Raw genomic sequence first — 19,883 nt, 5'->3', positions numbered from 1 at the left:
ATTTCCATACAATAAGAACCCATCCGGCTTCTGAATATAAAAAAAAAAAAAAAAAAGGAAATGGATGTAGGGTAACCTACATGGGTGCAGTCTAACTAGAACAATGGGTGTAGCGTAACCATGGACAGGGGTGAGGTGTGTGGCATGTGGAATGTGTGTATGGAAAAACAGATGTTCCCAGATCTGTGGTTACACAGTGTAGTGTAACCATGGAAACACGGTGCCATGTATCCATGAAAAATGGTACAGTCTAACCATAGAAATGGGTGTAGTGTGTGGTCATGTAAATGGGTGCCATGTAACAATGGGAATGTGTGTAGGGTAACCATGGAAATATGGGAAATATGGCTTTCCATAAAAAGGGGTTTATGGTAACCCATGGGTGTAGTTTAACCATTGAGAGGGGCGCCTTGTAACCTTGGAATATTACTGCTGTGTAACCATGGAAACGGGTGTAGTTAGAACATAGAAATAGGTGTAATTTGTAACCGCGGAACTGGAGGCAACATAATTACTTCACATAAGTGGTGTAGGTGTCTTCTGAGCATGTGTAATTTGTGTAACCATGGAAATGGGTGTAGTGTAACCTTACCTTGGATACTTAGGGTTGTGTAACCATGAAAATGGGTATAGTTCACCTTACATTGGATATTTATGGTTGTGTATCCATGGAAATGGGTGTAGTTTAACCTTACATTGGATATTTATGGTTGTGTATCCATGGAAATAGGTGTAGTGTAACCTTACCTTGGATATTTAGGGTTGTGTAACCATGGAAATGGGTGTAGTGAGCACGTAAGGGGTGTAGTATCTGAGCACTAATGTAATTAGCATAACCATGGTAATGAGTGTGGTGTAACCATGAACACAGCCTTTTCTGATTTGTATATCAGGGGCGTGGTCAATTCCCCCTCAGGCTCGTGCTAGGTTTGACTGGGCTGGTTGGGAGCCAGTGTCTCTTTTGCTGTAGAGTTTTCTGCAAATGACCAATTCCAGACAAACAAGCGGCTAAATGCTAATTAAATGAACGCAGAGGAAAGCGGATGTAATGCAGCTTATATAAGCCTCCGAGCAGATGCTGCTAACGCCTGCTAACTGTGCGTATGTGTGTGTGTGTGTGTGTGTGTGTGTGTGTGTGTGTGTGTGAACTCATTCTGTATCTCACCGCTGTCCCTTCTACGATGTCCCTCCAGATGGGTTTCTCGCCGGTGCCCTCGCTGAAGTCCAGCAGGTTGTCCACCACCACCTGGCCTATGAGGTCGTGTCTGGAGAAGCGGTCGAAGTCATAGACGGAGAAGTGCAGCTTCCTCGAGTGCAGCTCGGCCAGCGGCACACCGAACTGAAAGGTCTCATTAAACACAGGGTTCAGAGTCTTCCTGTGGACCTGAGAGAGAGAGAGAGAGAGAGAGAGAGAGAGAGACAGAGACAGAGACAGAGAGACACAGAGAGACAGAGAGAGAGAGAGAGATTTCTTATATTATTATTATTATTGAATTTAATATAATTCATACTTATTATACTGTTCTCTTTAGATGTAAAGCCAGTAAATTGCCCTGAATTAAATTGAGTGAACAGAGGAGGGAGAGGGAGAAAGAGAGAGAGGGAGAAAGAGAGAGAGAGAGAGAGAGAGAGAGAGAGAGAGAGAGAGAGAGAACGAGAAAAAGAGAGAGAGAGACAGAGAACGAGAGAGAGAGAGCCAGAGAGTGAAAAAGAGAGAAAGGGAGAGAGAGAGACAGAGAGAGAGAGAGAGAGAAAGAGAGAGAGATAGAGATAAAAAGAGAGAAAGAGAGAGCGAGAAAAGAGAGAGAGCGTGAGCGAGAAAGAGAGAGAGAGCGAACGAGAAAAAGAGCGAGAGAGAGAGAGAAACAGAGAGAGAGTGAGAAAGAGAGCGGGAGCGAGAGAGAGAGTGAGACTAAGAGAGAGATAGAGAGAGAGAAAGGGAGAGAGAGAGAACGAGAAAAAGAGAGAGAAAGACAGAGAGTGAAAAAGAGAGAAAGGGAGAAAGAGAGAGACAGAGAGAGAGCGAGAAAGAGAGAGATAGAGAGAAAAAGAGAGAGAGAGAAAAGACAGAGAGTGAGCGAGAAAGAGAGAGAGAGAGAGAGCGAGCGAGACAAAGAGAGAGAGAAACAGCTAGGAAACAAGTGAACACACCTGACTACATGAGCTAATCGACTCCAGCTGTAAATATAAAGCCTTCAATTTTTAATGGGAATGTGAGAGAGAGAGAAATACTGAGGACATAACAGAATGGGCGAGAGAGATTAAGAGTGTGTGTGTGTGTGTGTGTGTGTGTGTGTGTGTGAGAAAGAGAAAGAGAGAGAAGTAACAGATCAGGGGGAGAAAAAGAGTGAAGGAGCTGAGCGAGGGAGAGAGGCCAGAATGATGAGGGAAAGCAGTGAGGGAGCCGTAACGGGGTGGTTACTGTAGAGGCAGTTTTACACACAGTCAGAGCAGCAGGAGAAAGGCTGCTGACAGCTCGGAGGAAAAACAGCACAAACAGCTTAATGAAACCAGAGAGGACGGGGCAGGTTCACCCTTCACACTCCGCAGGCCTTCTAAGCCTCGGTGCTTCATCTAACATATCTATCTAAAGTATTGGGACACCTGCTCATTCACTGATTCTTCAGAAATCACTGGTTTTTGATGATCCTGCCTCTACTGTCCAGGGAGAAGGATTTCTTCTAGACTACACTCTGGAGAATGATGTTGGATAATCACCACCCCACCCCACCTCATCATCCCCAACTCCCCAACTCATCCTAAAAGTCCTGGCTGGAGCTCCACCACCATCCATCATTCCAGAGAACGCAGCTCTTCCACTGCTCCACAGTTCAATGCTGCTGGGGGGCTTTATATACACCCCTCTAGCCCACGCCATGGTGCTCTCTGCTCCAGAGAGTCCTATTCTATTGGCAGTACGTCTCTACAGGGACTAGAGAAACTGTGTGTGTGTGTGGATTTGCACATCTGTGTCAGCAATGGGTGCAACTTAGAGTAGCCGAATTCAGCGTTCATTAGAAGGGCTGTCCACAAACATCTGGACATTTGATCTTACTGAGAGATGGAGACAATATAACTATGCTCTTGATGGATGAAGTGAGGGGTGAAGAAGATCACCATCATGAGCCAGATCCAGAGAGCTCTCTGAGGCCTTCAGGAAGAAGGGTGGAGATGCAGAGCAGTTGAGATGATGTTTGACAGGCAGGAGGATGTAGGGTTAGGAGTCTTGTGCTTGAACACACGCTGGAACTGAACACTAGTCGGCTAGGGTTTCCGACCTCAGCCATTATGTTCAGTAATTGATGTTAATCCTTTCCTTTGTGCAGAAATTCTCATCTACAGCTGGTTCAAAATGTATACATTAGAAAAGCCTGCACCTAATTACAGACTCTACAAACAGAACAATGTCTAATTAACCACACACACACACACACACACACACACACTGAACGCCACTTGGAACGATTACAACATAGATTTTAAGTCTGGTAAAAAGCACTGGGCTGTGAACGATGCAGAGAAATTGTGGTACATGAGATCTGCTCTCCAGCAGAGAGTAAGCAGAGAGGTCCAGTGACAAACTCACTCAGAGCCCATGCCCACCTGGAACCCCCCTTCTAGCCCATGTTCCATCTGTGTGAGCCCCACATGAGCGAGTTGGCTGGGAAGCTGGTACTTATACTGTACTATTCTATCAATATCAGGGAGACGGTGAGGTACAGGGTGAGGTCATCACATGGGGGGCTTCCTAACTTTGAGACTGAGGCCTTAGTTTGGGTCATAAGTGTCAAAATTTGGGTCACAAGGTCAAAAAACTGAAAGCCAATCAGCTAACATGACCATGTGGGACCTGTATGGGTGGCCCAACTGGGAACCAGAACGTTTAGTCACCGGCTTCCACGCTTGCCCCACATATGGATTTCAGACACCAGGTTCAGTGATGGGATCAGGAGGGGTTAAGCATGGGCCCCATCTGGGATGTACACTGCATACTGCATACTGCCTAGATGGGACCCATCCGAGATTAAGGTGGGCTGTAACGATTGAGCCCATTTGGGAAGCCTAACAATTTGGGTACCAATAACAACACATGACAAACCCACTCAGAGCACAAGCCCGCCTGAAGCCCCCATATGAGCAAGTTGGCTGGGAAGCTGGTAATTATACTGTCCTATTCTATCAATATAAAAAAACTGAATGATGATGCTAATTTCTGCTAGCCTTCCTATGGGATTCTAATGGTATGTTAGCACTAAGCTAACAGCTTTGTAGCGGAGTGGTTTTTTGGCCATTTCGTGTTTTATATATTTATCAGAATCTTGGAACAGACACTATTATTTAGCCATATGTACCATGTTCCTTTTTTACATAACACTGGCTCCACCCACTGGGAACGATCCCTCTGGGGCTCTACGAACTCTCTAGCGCATCAAATTCGATGTTTCTCGAAAACCTTTGCGATAATACCGAGCGCAGAAGGCAAAACGCCGTCAGACTTGGTGTGAAGGTTCCATTACGTAAAAAAATCGTATTCATTTTTTTTGGCCGAAAGAACGTGCGTGATTTGAACAGGCCTTAAGTAATACGTCTGCAGTTACAGAGGCAGGCTCAGTGTAGAGGACGAGAGAAGACATACCTTAGTCTGAAATTTCTTCTTCCTGTCAGGCAGCAGGTAGATTTTGACGTAAGGGTCAGAGAAACCGTTGGCGTCTTTGGCCGGCAGGTCCAGAGCTTTCAGGATTTTGACCACCAGCTGCTCCGTGCTGCGGGAGAGACACACATCAGCATCACTGTAACTCACTTCCTAAACGTCCTGGAGATTTCCGCGGCTCCATGGCCTCCAAGCTCGTCCGGCCGAACCTCACCTAAGCCGCAGTGACAACAGAAGTGGGTTAACGCTGAAAGAGCCTGACAGTGAGGCTGCGAGTGCAGTGGCCTGGTCAGGAGCTCGATCTATTCTGAATACACTGTGGGGTCAGCTAAGAGGTGGGCTACTATACCTAAATACAGCACTGCACAAGAGTGCGTCTGAGAAAATGACATTTATAGCTCTGCGAAAAATTATTTATTAATCAAACATCATGATTGACTACATAAGCATAAGACAATGTTTCAATATACATATTTACACCCCTGAAATGTACTTTAGCTCCAGCCCACTAGAGGGAGCCTTTTGTGGCTAACACAACGGCATGGAAGTGGGGCTAAAAAAAGGCTAAAGCTAAGATAATCTAAGAGAAGGGCCAACCACAGGAAGTGCTGCTGTAAGAAAATTACAAAACTACATTGGGACAAAAGTATTGGGACACCTGCTAATTTATTGTTTCTTTTGAAATCAAGGGTATTAAATAAAAAAACAACAACAACAGAGCAACTGTCTCTACTGACCAGGGAAGGAGGCCTTCTACTAGGTTGCAGAGGAGGAGCATTGCTCTGAGGATTTGATTGCATTTAACGACAAGATTCTTAGTAAGGTCAAAATGTTGGATGATGATCACCACCCGACCTCATCATCCCCAACTCATCCTGAAAGTACTGGTTGGAGCTTCACCACCATCCATCATTCCAGAGAACACAGTTCTTCCACTGCTCAATGCTGCTGGGGGGCTTTATATACCCCCCTCTACTAGCCCACGCCTGGCATTATTAAGCAGCATGGTGTCAATAGCTTCATGATGTTGATCTGCTCCAGAGAGTCCTATTCTATTGGCAGTACTTCTTCTCTACAGGGACTGAGGTCAAATAACAGGGTGGTAAAAACCTCAGCTAGTTTGAACAGGCTACAATTTCAAAAGATCCTCTAAATTTAGACTCTACTAAACACAAGTCAGTAAGGTGTCCACTCTACTATTCGCCTGAGTACTCTCAGAAGAGGAGGGTCTTCAGTCTGGGTTTGAGGACAGTGAGCGTTGGACTCTGCTGTTCGGACACCCAGGGGAAGTTCGTTCCACCACTTCGGTGCAGGACAGTAAAAAGTCTGGACGCTCGTCTTCCGTGGATCTTAAAGGATGGCGGGTCGAGCCGAGCTGTACTTGAAGCTGGAAGGGCTCTTGGTGTGGATCGGCTTTTGACCATCGCCATCAAGTACTGGTGGAGGGGCTGGCTGGTCCAGTCTTGGCTTTGTAGACCAGAGTCAGGGGTCTGAATCTGATGACCTGGGCAGCAGCAACAGGAAGCCAGTGAAGAGAGAGAGAACGCAGCAGAGGAGGGACATGAATGGCTGAATTTAGGGACATTGAAGACGACCCGTGCCGCTGCATTCTGGATAAGCTGCAGGGGCCTGATGGTGCGTAAAGGGAGACCAGCCAGAAGAGAGTAAATAGGCTTGTGAAATGACATCTGAGCAGTTAGCACCTCAGTAAAGGCACATACGTACTATTTAGACAGAAATGAAAACAACGTAAACGCCGGATGAATGCTTCTCTTGGCGGCTTTGAGACTGAAACCTGCGATTGTACGTCGGTTGGAGTGCTTAAGCACCTCCACACCTCTTCTGGATTTGTGGTTTCCATCTAATACCCGGTTATGCTAATCACGTTTTATGTATTTCTGATTATTTGTATTTATTCTAACTCCACAAGCACAGTCGAAACAGATGTATTTCCAGGGCTGGTGAAAGTCTTCTGTACACAGTTCCGCACAGGAGGTAATGAATCTCATGTAAATATAAAATCCTGAATATTTCATGTGAAGGTGTTGCGTAGTCTGTGGCGGGGGCGTGTGGGCGAGGGCGGGGGTGTGAAGCGCCCAGAGCTCCTTATAAATAATCAAAGTCTTATTACGAACGCAACTATTGGTCACTCCAGGTCGGTACCTCAGTGGGTGACAGGAGGCTGGCCGTAACCGCAGCCTGACCGTGGTCTTTGGGGGACGGCCCCTGTGTGTTTGTGTGAGGATTTAATTAAGAGCGAGTGAGCTAATCTCTCTGGCCTCTAATCAGAGCTCGTTAGGATGTGTCTCAGGCTGTTAACGAGCGTGTCACCACTTCATTACAGCTCTTAGAAACACAGCAGGGCCTCTAAAGGCGGGAGGGACGAGCAGGAAATCCAATCGGCAGGCGGATAAACATGTCAATCACGGCACACGTCCGGCCACACGACTGTTGTGGAGGAAGCCACGGCCAATCAGGCTGAGGCTGGAGGAGAGGCTGAGCGTTGTTAACAGAGTGATCTCATCTCATTAGAAAGTCAGATATTTGTGACAAATCTAATCACATCCAGCCAGGGATTAAGATACTCGCAGTAAGTAGGAAATCAGGTCGCATTAAGGAAGGAGACGAGCAGCGGCGGCCTAAAGCCACAGTTTAGCAAAATACTTCAAACCATGTCAGGACAAGTGAGCTAAGCTCCAACAGACTCGCTCATACACCGACCAGCCACTTCATTAACACCACCTCCCTGTTTCTACACTCAAAGCCATTCCATACAGGAGCGCTAGAGCTGATCCCCTACGATTGTATTAGCTAGCCTAGCATGCTACTGGTTAGCCAGTCGAGCTGGTCCACCACCTCGACTGTTAACTAGCATGATACTAGTTAGCCAGTCGAGCTGATCCCCCTTTGATTGTATTAGCTAGCCTAGCATGCTACTGGTTAGCCAGCCGAGCTGATCCCCCTTCGATTGTATTAGCTAGCCTAGCATGCTACTGGTTAGCCACCCGAGCTGATCCCCCTTTGATTGTATTAGCTAGCCTAGCATGCTACTGGTTAGCCACCCGAGCTGATCCCCCTTCGATTGTATTAGCTAGCCTAGCATGCTACTGGTTAGCCAGTCGAGCTGATCCCCCTTTGATTGTATTAGCTAGCCTAGCATGCTACTGGTTAGCCAGCCGAGCTGATCCCCCTTCGATTGTATTAGCTAGCCTAGCATGGTTAGCCAGCCGAGTTGCCCCCCACCCCACAGTGTGTTTTATCTAGCGGCTGTTATTTGTTTTTATCACTTTATTATTTTATTTGGATCCCAGTTATCTGCTGATCTTGCACAAGGTTAGCTTGATAGCGGATAGCAAGAGCACAATAACTAGCCTAGCTTTACCTGTTGGTATTAGCTTTATATACCAGCATAGCAACAACAATATTATATTGTTGAACTTGAGCTGATAAGTGATTCATATTTAATAAATAAAGTTAAATAGCATCACTTTATCCAGATAAAAACTTAACAGTAATGATCAATAAATATCTTTCCATAAATTTTAATCTGGCGTATAAAAACAACAGCCGAGTGAAGATTAATCACATGCCCGATTTTTTAAACCAATAAAACAGTCGGGGGGGGGGGGGATAGGATGTGAAACGACACCTGATTCCTGATTCAGGACTCCAGGACCCCTCGTTTCCCACCCCTGATCAAGAGGGTGCAACTGATTCGCTGAACAATGACTCAACTAAAAAAAGATGTGTTTTAATGTGTTTAGCTCAGTTCTGCACTTCAGTCTGTGTTTACAGATAACAGTGAGTCACACAGCGTCAGAAACCACATAATCAAGTCTATTAGAGATTACTGAACCCCCACGCAGTTTAAGAAGAGCATGCATTCAGTTGGCACCATGCTAATCCGCAAGGTATACGTTTTCACTTGTTAGTTCTTTTCACTGGCTTCCTGTAGCTGCTGCCTGTATCAGATTTAAAACCCTGACGCTGGTCTACAAAGCCAAGACTGGACCAGCCAGCCCCTCCGAACTTGATGGCAATGGTCAAAAGCCGATCTGCACCGAGAGCCCTTCCAGCTTCAAGTACGGCTCGGCTCGACCCGCCATCCTTTAAGATCCATGGAAGACGAGTGGTGGAACGAGCTTCCCCTGGGTGTCCGAACAGCGGACAGAGTCCAACGCTCACTGTCTTCAAGCCCAGACTGAAGACCCTCCTCTTCTGAGAGGACTCAGGCGAAGAGAAGAGTACTATGGTCTCCATATTGGCTTGTGTTTAGTAGAGTCTAAGATTAGAGGAGCTTTGATTTTCAGTCTATTAAAACTAGCTGAGGTTCTTCTTGGGTAAATAGCAAAGCAGTCTAGAGAAGAGAGTCTGCTAAATGCCTTAAATGTAAATGTTAGCCTTGTTAGCTGCATTAGCCTCGAAGCTCCAGCGTAAAACAGACTTCCAGACCTGGCTGATCGATTATGTTTTGGTCTAATGGGGATGAAACGGCGTAAATGACATTTTTTAACTATTCTTTACAGCAAAATAAAAGAAAATCTGATTGGTCCTGCCCCGACTCCACAGCACTGCGCTTGTCTGGGATGATTAGAGCTGCATCTGACAGTGAGGTGACGTTACTGATACAACAGGAGCAGGCCAAAAAGCCCCTCAGCCTCAAATCAGACTTGTCTTTGTAAATGCACGCTGCTCGCGGCTCTTTGAGCTGTAATGACAAATGACAGGCTCTGTCTTCCACACATTCAAACTGGCTGCTAAACCACCCCCCTGTCACACATCACACTGCAGCAGCTCTATCATTAATCAGTGTGGGAGTGACACCCCCCCCCCCAACCTCCCTAAAACTCATCCCAAACTCATACAAACAACAAAACGAGAACTTACTAACTGTACAAACTGCAACTACCGTCTGCCATTCAGTTGCTGTCACACTCAGATCCTTGTATCTCCATTTCTGCTGTTTGTTCTTAATATTGTCTTAAAATTTCAAAATTGAGAAGGTTATTACTGTCAGCCCCTCGGTATCGCACCCTCCCCCGGGTGCAATTCCTAGCCGCAGCCCACAGGCAGGCCCAAATAAGGACTTCCTCCTCGTTCGATTCATGTTGATTGGGTTCATGAGTTACACCTGAGACTGGGGGTACTTTACAGGCCTCGAGAGGTTCCCCGTACGACAAGCGGTGTGTTAAGGTCAGCTTCTGCTAGGCTACCACGTTCAGGAGCAGGTCACCCTGCCTATCAAGTCATCAGCGAGGCTCGCTCGCTCACAGCCAGGATTTACTGGCAACCCACGGCAGCGCACTGCGGTTCCAGGTTTGGTTGGCCTAGCCGTTCTTGCTCAGTAGCTGGTCCCCCAGCTCAACCCCCAGTCCCAGGTTCGTTCTTGGTTGGCCCTCTTGTTTGCCACGTTTTGTTGATCACTGTCGTTCATGGTTTGCTGCTTTTTTTCACCTCACTTGCCCCCTTCTGTTTATCCTATTGGGTTAATAATCTGCTTGCTTTGACTCCATCTCAGCGAGTCTTCGTCCCATCTTGGTCTGGCCGAGTACAGTGTTCTTAGGGTCATATTCTGTATTTTTCTTCCTCCAAACACGTCGAGTTGAGATGAGGCCAAAGAACTCAATTTTGGTCTCATCTGACCACAGCACCTTCTCGCAGTCTCTCTCGGAGTCATTAATATGTTCTTTGGCGAACTTGAGGCGGGCCTGGACTTGAGCCTTCTTGAGCAGAGGAACCTTGCGTGCACTCCTGGATTTGAAACCATTACGCCTCAGTGTATTACCAATGTTTTTTTTTGGAGACTGTGGTCCCAGCTGCCTTGAGATCATTAACCAGCTCCTTCCGTGTAGTTCTTGATTTTTAATGGCTGATCAATGAGACTCCACAAGGTGATATCTTGCATGGAGCTCCAGGCCTCGGTTGATTGACAGTAATGTTGTATTTCTTACACTTCTGAATAATTGCACCAACAGTTGTCACCTTCTCATCCAGCTTCTTACTTATGGCTTTGTGGCCATTCCAGCCTTGTGTAGCTCAACAATTTTGTCCCTGACATCTTCAGACAGCTCTTTAGTCTTGCCCATGGTGGAGATATTGGAGTGTCACTGAGTCTCTTGGCAGGTGGTCTTTTACACAGGTGACAATTTGGGACAGGTGTCTCTCATGCAGGTAACGACTTCACTGAGATCAGGGTGTGTCAGTGGTCTGTGGGAGCCAACATTAGTCATGGTTTTTAGGGGATCAAATATTTAGTTCCCTCAATGAAATGCAAATATTTTTTTATTTAAATATTATTTCATTTTCTAGATTTTCTTTTTGATATTCCATCTCTCACTGTTAAAATGAAGCTACCATAAAAATCATAGACTGTTTAATTATTTGTCAGAGTACAAACCTTCAAAATCAGTGGGGGATCGAATACTTATTTCCTCCACTGTATATATATATATATATATATATATATATATATGTTATCATTATATAATATTTTATACTAATAAAACTAACAAGCACTGCTTATAAAAACAACAATATAATAAAACCCAATTAAAAATGTAATATAATACAAATTTAAATCATTCTTTTATTATTATTATTATTATTATTATTATTATTGCAGACAAATGTATAAAGGAATTGTTATTGATGCTGCTACTCTACTACCAGGTTCATAGGTGCTACCAGGCTATTTTAAAAACATATGATAATAACAGTATTTTATATATTTAATAACTTATAACTTAAAAAAAATAAATCTACACTATATAAATTATAACTACATAAGAAATCAACAAATTATTATTTGACAGCAGCTACTAAACGTCTGAATAGCGAACAGTCTTCTGTCTTTAGATGGTTTGGGATTTTTTGATATTTTGAGTTTTGAGCGTAGCAACAACAGTATTATATCATTGAACTTGAGCTGATAAGTGATTCATATTTAATAAATAAAGTTAATCCAGATAAAAACTTCTCAGTAATGATCAGTAAATATATTTCCATGTATTTTTATCTGGCGTATAAATACGACCGCTGTGTTAACCAATGGAACAGTCGGGGGAATAGGATGTGTCACGACACTGTCCTGAAGAGCTGCATTCATGATTCAGGACTCCAGGACCCCTCGACTGACTCACTGTACAATGACTCAACTAAAAAAAAGATGTTTTTGATATTTTAAGTTTTGTAGAATGCCATTGGGTCTGAGAAATGCACCACAGAAAAACATGCCTTTTGTATATATGTATTATTATTATTATTATTATTATTATTACTACAAAAAAGCCACTAGCGCTGGGTGCAGGATGCACACCTGCTGCCTCTGAGCCGAAGTGCGAGAAATAAATAGATAAACGGCAGCAGCACCTCGGCCCCTTGTAGACAAGCAAGCAGAAATGGCTGCTATTCCCCCGGTGTGTGTGTGTCAGGCGATAACGGCAGTGTCAATCGAATGGTGCATCCCGCAGGGCCAGGCTGTGAAAAAGTGTGTGTTTCGGCCGTCCCATGATTCCCTCACCGCCTCACACTCTGACACACTGATGCACCACCACAACCAGACAGCAAAACACACACACACACACACACACACACACGCACACACACATACAATACCATCAATTAAAAAAGCCACAATAAGAATTGATGAAACGGGAAAGAGGCACATCTGTGATGGAAAGATGCAGGTGTCCAAATGTTTGTGGACAGCCCTTCTAATGCATTCTGAATGCATTCGGCTAGTTTAAACTGCACCTGTTGTGGACACAGATGTGCAATTGCACACATACAGCTTGTCTAGTGTCTGTGGAGAAGTGCTGCCTATAGAATAGGACTCTTTGGTCTGGAGAGGATGAATAAACATAAACCTATAAAGCCAGGCCTGAGCAAGAGGGGTATAAAGCCCCCCAGCATTGAGCTGTGGAGCAGTGGAAGAACTGTGTTCTCTGGAATGATGGTGGTGGAGCTCCATCCAGAACTTTTGGATAGGATGAGTTGGGGAGTTGGGGATGATGAGGTGGGGTGGCGATCATCATCCAACATCCTGATGTCACTGACGCTCTTGGCGCTGAATGCAATCAAATCCTCACAGTAATGCTTCTCCAAAATCTAGTAGAAAGCCTTATTCATCCCTGGACAGTAGAGACTCCAACAGTTACTCCAAAAACAGCAGGATCAGCTCTTTTTTAATACCTTTGATTTCAGAAGAAATCAATGTCCCAATACTTTTGTCCATTTATTGTATGTAATGTACCTGTTAATGAAGTGTTTAAAATTAGTGGCTATTGTTTGCGTGTGTTTGTGTGTGTGGGATCACCTCGCACCCGCAGCGTTAGTGTTAGTGTTAGTGTTACTGTTAGTGTTAGTGTAGTGACACCAGCGCCAGACGTGTGATGAACAGGGACCGTTTGCCAGATCATCTATTTGCACACAAACTCCTCTGCGTCTGAACAGGCAGAGGCCATCATCTATCACTGTATATCTTTAAAACTCTCCCCATCCCTCTCTCTCTCTCTTTCTCTCCCGCTCTCTCTCGCTCTCTCCTCCTCCATCTTTTCTCTCCCCTGTCTATAAGTCTGGGTCTAACAGGCCGCTGTGTTGTTATGTGTTGACGGCCTGGCCTGTTTAAAGTGGCTGGTCATTTATAATTCATGGCCGAAACAGCCCCTGCCTCTCTCTCTCTCGCTCATTTCTCAAACATCAGCACTTTCAGGCGCTCTAATGTCTCCCAGTGTGAAATAAAGGAGCAGAGCTGTCTCCCCTAACTCACTGAGGCTCGCCCAGCACCGCCTGCCTTTCTTTAAACCTTAATGCTCCGGGCCGAGCCAAATCTATTTATAAGCCATTCATGTATAGAGAAGTATGGATTTGCACTGTGTGGCGATCTGAAACACCGCACCGGTAACGTATGGCGAGCAGGGAAGCCCCCGCCCTGTATCCGTGCCCCAGTTTCATCCTGAGCACAGTAAAGGAATCCTATTCACCAAATATTCATCATTAATTTATATATGTTCATATTCCAGCACCTCTTTACCTTTTTAGAATGCCTGTGAAAACTGCATTCAAACATAAATACGGTCAAACATAACGGATGTAACCAGGTATTAGATTTGATAAGGTCTGGAGATTAACCCTTTAAACCCTAAAGACCTGTATGCAGGCCATTACCGCATTTTCTCACCCTCAAACAACGTGTTAGATATTAGTTTCATATCAAATACTGAATCATTTATAGTAGATACTGAATCATTTATAGTAGATACTGAATCATTTATAGTAGATACTGAATCATTTATAGATGCTACTGAAGCATTTTTAGCACCTACTGATTCATTTCTAACAGTTACTGATTCATTTAATGCAGTTACTGCAATCAGGTTCAGAGGGTGTTATTGGTTTAAAGATGGGGTTTGAAGATGGGGTTTGGAGGGTATTATTGGGTTGAAGATGGGGTTTGGATGGTGTTATTGGGTTGAAGATGGGGTTTGGATGGTGTTATTGGTTTAAAGATGGGGTTTGAAGATGGGGTTTGGAGGGTATTATTGGGTTAAAGATGGGGTTTGGATGGTGTTATTGGGTTAAAGATGGGGTTTGGATGGTGTTACTGGGTTAAAGATGGGGTTTGGATGGTGTTATTGGGTTGAAGATGGGGTTTGGATGGTGTTATTGGGTTAAAGATGGGGTTTGGATGGTGTTATTGGGTTGAAGATAGTGGTTGAAGATGGGGTTTGGATGGTGTTATTGGGTTGATGGTGTTATTGGGTTGGATGGTGTTATTGGGTTGAAGATGGGGTTTGGATGGTGTTATTGGGTTAAAGATGGGGTTTGGATGGTGTTATTGGGTTGAAGATGGGGTTTGGATGGTGTTATTGGTTTAAAGATGGGGTTTGAAGATGGGGTTTGGAGGGTATTATTGGGTTAAAGATGGGGTTTGGATGGTGTTATTGGGTTGAAGATGGGGTTTGGGTGGTGTTATTGGGTTGAAGATGGGGTTTGGATGGTGTTATTGGGTTGAAGATGGGGTTTGGATGGTGTTATTGGGTTGAAGATGGGGTTTGGATGGTGTTATTGGGTTGATGGTGTTATTGGGTTGGATGGTGTTATTGGGTTGAAGATGGGGTTTGGATGGTGTTATTGGGTTGAAGATAGTGGTTGAAGATGGGGTTTGGATGGTGTTATTGGGTTGATGGTGTTATTGGGTTGGATGGTGTTATTGGGATGAAGATGGGGTTTGGATGGTGTTATTGGGTTGAAGATAGTGGATGAAGATGGGGTTTGGATGGTGTTATTGGGTTGAAGATATATGGTATATTGTAGGTGTATGGTGTTATTATACAGTTTTATTATACAGGTGGGGATTAAGAGGTTATTAAGAGGTGTTTGGGTGGAAAGTGTTTAAAGCTGACTCACTTGAAGGCGTAGCGCAGGAGGAAGCTGATTTTGCCACAGTTGTCGCCCTGCTTCCCGTCTCCCTGCTCACCCTGACGCAGTCTATACAGCTCTGGTTTGATCTGGCCAATGCTGGTCACCTGCTCACTCTTCTCCTCACCATGGAAATCTGGACTGGAGAGCTGATGAGTCATGGGCTTTGGCCTGAAGTGAAAAAAAAGGAAACAGTTCAGCCCTGGGCCTTAAAACACGCCAGAGGAGATATTTCATCCTGATTTAAATCAATAAAAAGTTATTGTAAAAGAGTCTGACCTGGTGGTGGTGGTCGGCTGAGAGTGGGCATTGGCCATTTCTTTGGCAGCAGAGCCTCCGTCTGGTGCTGGGGGCAGTTCAGGAGACGTCTGGCTCAGTTTAAGATTCCCTAAACAATAAAGAAGCACAAAGGCATGAAGATTAAGAAACAAAAAATATCAGCATCTAATAAAACTAATAGGCCACTAACTGGCCACTTTATTAGAAACACCTACCTTGTGCTTCCACTAACTGGCCACTTTATTAGAAACCCCTACCTTGTGCTTCCACTAACTGGCCACTTTATTAGAAACCCCTACCTTGTGCTTCCACTAACTGGCCACTTTATTAGAAACACCTACCTTGTGCTTCCACTAACTGGCCACTTTATTAGAAACCCCTACCTTGTGCTTCCAATCACTGGCCACTTTATCAGAAACACCTACTTTGTGCTTCCACTCACTGGCCACTTTATTAGAAACACATACCTTGTGCGTCCACTCACTGGCCACTTTATTAGAAACACCTACTTTGTGCTGCCACTCACTGGCCACTTGATTAGAAACACCTACCTTATGCTGTTAATAACTGGCCACTTTATTAGAAACCCTACATTGTGCCTCCACTCATTGGCCACATTATTAGAAACCCTACATTGTGCCTCCACTCACTGGCCACTTTATTAGAAACACCTACTTTGTGCTGCCACTCACTGACCACTTTATTAGAAACACCTACTTTGTGCTGCTACTCACTGGCCACTTTATTAGAAACACCTAAGCTAGGGGTTTCTAATAAAGTGTCCAGTATTTGGAAAAGTGTGTGCAGACTCCTCACCTGCATTGTTGGGGTACGAGTCCATGTCCAGGTAGGAGTGTTCCTGCGTCTCCTGAGGCCCCCCTACCACTCCTCCGACCACCAGCCCCCCACCCCCCTCCACCCCCATCACGTCGGAGAAGTGGGGGTGGTGCTGGCCAGGCTGGGCCAGCGAGGGATATAGAGAGGAAGACGAGTGTGTGTCCTTCCTCTGCAGCAGTGGGGGCAGGAGTGAGGAGGCTCCGCCCCCTCCGAGCCCAGTGAGCCCTGCCCCTCCAGGGAGGAGCCCTGCCGTCAGACTCAAACCTCCACCCTCTTTGTCTCGCCATGGCAACCAGCAGAGCTTCCAGGAGACGAAGAGAGAGACTGAGAGGAGGACAATTCCACAGAACGTCACGATCACAGAGAGGAGACTAACGGAGATCTCTGAAAGAGAGAGAGAGAGAGAGAGAGAGAGAGAGATGAAGAGGGAGAGAGAGAGAGAGATGAAGAAGGAGAGAGAGAGAGAGATGAAGAAGGAGAGAAAGATGAAGAGGGAGAGAAAGAGAGAGATAGAGAGAGGGAGAGAGAGAGAGAAAGATGAAGAGGGAGAGAGAGAGAGAGATGAAGAAGGAGAGAGAGATGAAGAGGGAGAGAAAGAGAGAGATAGAGAGAGGGAGAGAGAGAGAGAGTGTTGGTTAGTAAAGTAAAGAATAACTGTGAGAAAAGCACAGTTAGAGGAACAGTTAGAAGAACTCGGGTTTGGGAGCTGTTTGGGATCTTCTCTGGGAGCTGGGTTGAACAGTCATCATCTACTGTTTACTTGTTTGTTTGTATTTATTCTGTCAGTGTGAGTAAACAAAGTCCTACTGCCCAGATAAACAGCCTTACAGATCATCCTCTCAGCACAGCACTGTGTTCATCAGCTCAGAGACAGAGTGAGAAACACAACATCATTAGGAATTAAAAGTGGATAGACGTCTAACAGACGAAAGAAAGCAGAGCGGGAAAGAAAGAAGTGAATGAATGATGGAAGAAAAAACAATCAGGAAACAGAGATGGATAGACATCAGACAGAGAAGTGAAAGAAGTGAATGGATGAATAAATAGAAGATAAAAATAACAATTAAGAGGCAGCTGATAGGACAGACAGGTACGGGAATGAGAGAAGTAAATGAGTTAATGAATTGAATGAATGAATGAATGAATGAATGCATAGGTGTATAATTGGATTGATGTATGTATGAGTGAAATGTAGAAAAAAACATCAGATATCAGACAGATAGAAGAAAGAAAGAAGTGAATGAATAAATGAAGGAATCAATGTAAAGAAAGAAAGAAAGAATGAATGAATCAATGAATCAATCAATGATTTCATAGGTTTATAATTGGATTGATGGATGTATCAGTGAAAGGTAGAAAAACAACACAAATTAGACCTAGATATCAGACAGATAGAAGAAAGAAGTGGATGAATGAATGAATTAATGAATGAATGAATGAATAAATGGATAAAAGGTAGAAAAAACAGCAGCTAAATATGGCAGGCAGACAGAATAAAGAGAGAAGTGAGAAGTCAATCAATAAATGAAGGAAGAGCTGAATGAATAAATGAATGAACGAATGAATGAATGGAAGATAAAAAACAATTAAGAGGCAGCTGATAGGACAGACAGGTAGGAGAATGAGAAAAGTAAATGAGTTAATGAATGAATAAAGGAATGAATGAATGAATGAACAAATGAATGAATGATTTCATAGGTGTATAATTGGACTGATGGATGTATCAGTGAAAGGTAAAAAAACAACACAAATTAGACCTAGACATCAGACAGATAGAAGAAAGAAAGAAGTGAATGAATGAATGAATGAAGGAAGGAAGGAAAAGAATAAATGAATGAATGAATGCATCAATTAATTAATTAATTAATGCAAGGAGAAAAGACAATTAAAGAAAGAAACAGAGATAAATAGAAGTCAGATAGAAGAAAAAGGAAGTGAATGTATGAATGAATGAATAGATGGATAAAGGTAGAAAGAACAGCAAAAATGGCAGACTGACAAAATAAAGAGAGAAGTGAGAAGTCAATCAATAAATGAATTGAGTGACTGAATGAATGGATGGATGGATGAAGAGCTGAATGAATGAATGAATGAATGGAAGATAAAAAACCGATTAAGAGGCAGCTGATAAGGCAGCTGGAGAATGAGAGAAGTAAATAAGTTAATGAATGGAATGAATGAATGAATGAATGAATTAATTAATTAATTAATGCAAGGAGAAAAAACAATTAGGAAACAGAGATGAATAGACGTCAGATCGAAGAAAAATTAAGTGAATGAATGAATTAATGAATGAACAGATGGATAAAAGGTAGAAAAAACAGCAGCTAAATATGGCAAGTCAATAAATAAATGACTGAATTAATGGATGGATGAATGAAGAAATGGAAGATAAAAAAACATAATCATAAGACAGCTGGAGAATGAGAGAAGTAAATAAGCATATAAATGAGTGAATGAATGAATGAATGAATGTATGGGTGGATAATTGGATTGATGGATGGATGTATGAATGAAACGTAGAGAAACAACACAAATCAGACATATCGACAGACATCAGACAGACAGAAGAAATAAAGAAGTGAATGAATGAAGCGATAGATGTGTGAATGGATAAATGAATGAATGAATGAATGAATGACATTTAGAAAAGCAACACAATAAATACACAGAGACAGACAGAAGAGGCCTCATACAGACAGACGAAATGTATGAAAGAGACGTGTGTGTGTGTGTGTGTGAGTGAGTGAGCGAGTGATGGAGTGAGTGAGTGTGTTACTCTGGGTGTGGTGAGCGATGAAGGCTGAGAAAAAAAGAGCAGCAGGAACTGAGGAGGAGGAGGAGGACGAGGAAGGGTGTCTTTGCTTCAGCGGGAGCGTGGGGAACAGAGGCAGGTGAGAGAGGATCAGAGAGAGAGAGAGATGAAACCATTGTGAGTGCATTGTGAGGGGAAATTACAGAGATCCACCAACACACACAGAAACACACACACACACACACACACACTGTGCCCCCTGATCTGAACACAGGCAGCGTCTCGGCGCGTTTCTCAAGAGGGGAAAAGCAACGACAAAGACGTCCTCCACCGAGCGATTAAAGCTTTCATCTGTGTGTGAGTGTGAGCTTTCAATCAGTGAGACGTTAATGACTGTGTGAGCGGTATGTGTGTGTGTGTGTGTGTTGGGGGTGGGGGGGTGGCTGGGGGGATTGGGGGGGGTGTATGAGTGAGTCATTGCTGAAAATGAAAAGCCTCTCGGTGGCTCCTCAGTTTCAGCACCATGCCGAGGAGAACAGCTCCATTCAGAGCTCCGGGAGGGAAAAAAAGCAGCTGTCAATCAAACTAACAGCACACCTGTCTGTCCGTGTACTTGTCTGTCTGCCTACCTGTCCGTCTGTTAGTGCTCTGCTCACTCTCACTTACTGACTACAGCTCTACCATTCAATAAACCCTCTCCCCAGCCACCTCTTCTGCTAGCTTCACTGATTCCGATTCCGTGAATCAGTGAATCAAGTCCTGAAATTCTGATTCACAAAAGTGTGTTGTTTTCTACTGATCTATCATTTGAATCGTTTGTTTGGGTTATTTCCACAGTGCTGGACAGTACATGTACAGCACAGCCTCTTAGAGTTTGAGACTGCCTCATAGCATCAGTCTACATTGTACTACTTGTCCTACAATGGATGAATGAATGAATGT

At 44.1% G+C, this 19,883-nt stretch overlaps 1 protein-coding gene across 1 annotated transcript in view; it reads right to left on the bottom strand.

Annotated features, from left to right (window-relative positions):
• syt3 (synaptotagmin III) overlaps window positions 1-19,883 on the bottom strand; it is a 76,465-nt gene that overhangs the window by 24,011 nt on the left and 32,571 nt on the right. Inside the window, exons 3-7 of the mRNA XM_072693588.1 lie at window positions 16,166-16,570; window positions 15,350-15,458; window positions 15,059-15,241; window positions 4,637-4,763; window positions 1,166-1,384 (exon numbers count right to left, since the gene is read on the bottom strand). Coding sequence (XP_072549689.1) covers window positions 1,166-1,384; window positions 4,637-4,763; window positions 15,059-15,241; window positions 15,350-15,458; window positions 16,166-16,570 — 1,043 coding nt within the window. The remainder of the gene's footprint in view (window positions 1-1,165; window positions 1,385-4,636; window positions 4,764-15,058; window positions 15,242-15,349; window positions 15,459-16,165; window positions 16,571-19,883) is intronic.

The sequence above is a fragment of the Salminus brasiliensis genome, chromosome 12, assembly GCF_030463535.1.
Source record: "Salminus brasiliensis chromosome 12, fSalBra1.hap2, whole genome shotgun sequence".
Classification (NCBI taxonomy): Eukaryota; Metazoa; Chordata; class Actinopteri; order Characiformes; family Bryconidae; genus Salminus; species Salminus brasiliensis.
Note: the sequence above shows the minus strand (reverse complement) of the source record. Positions and strands in the feature narration are given on the sequence as shown.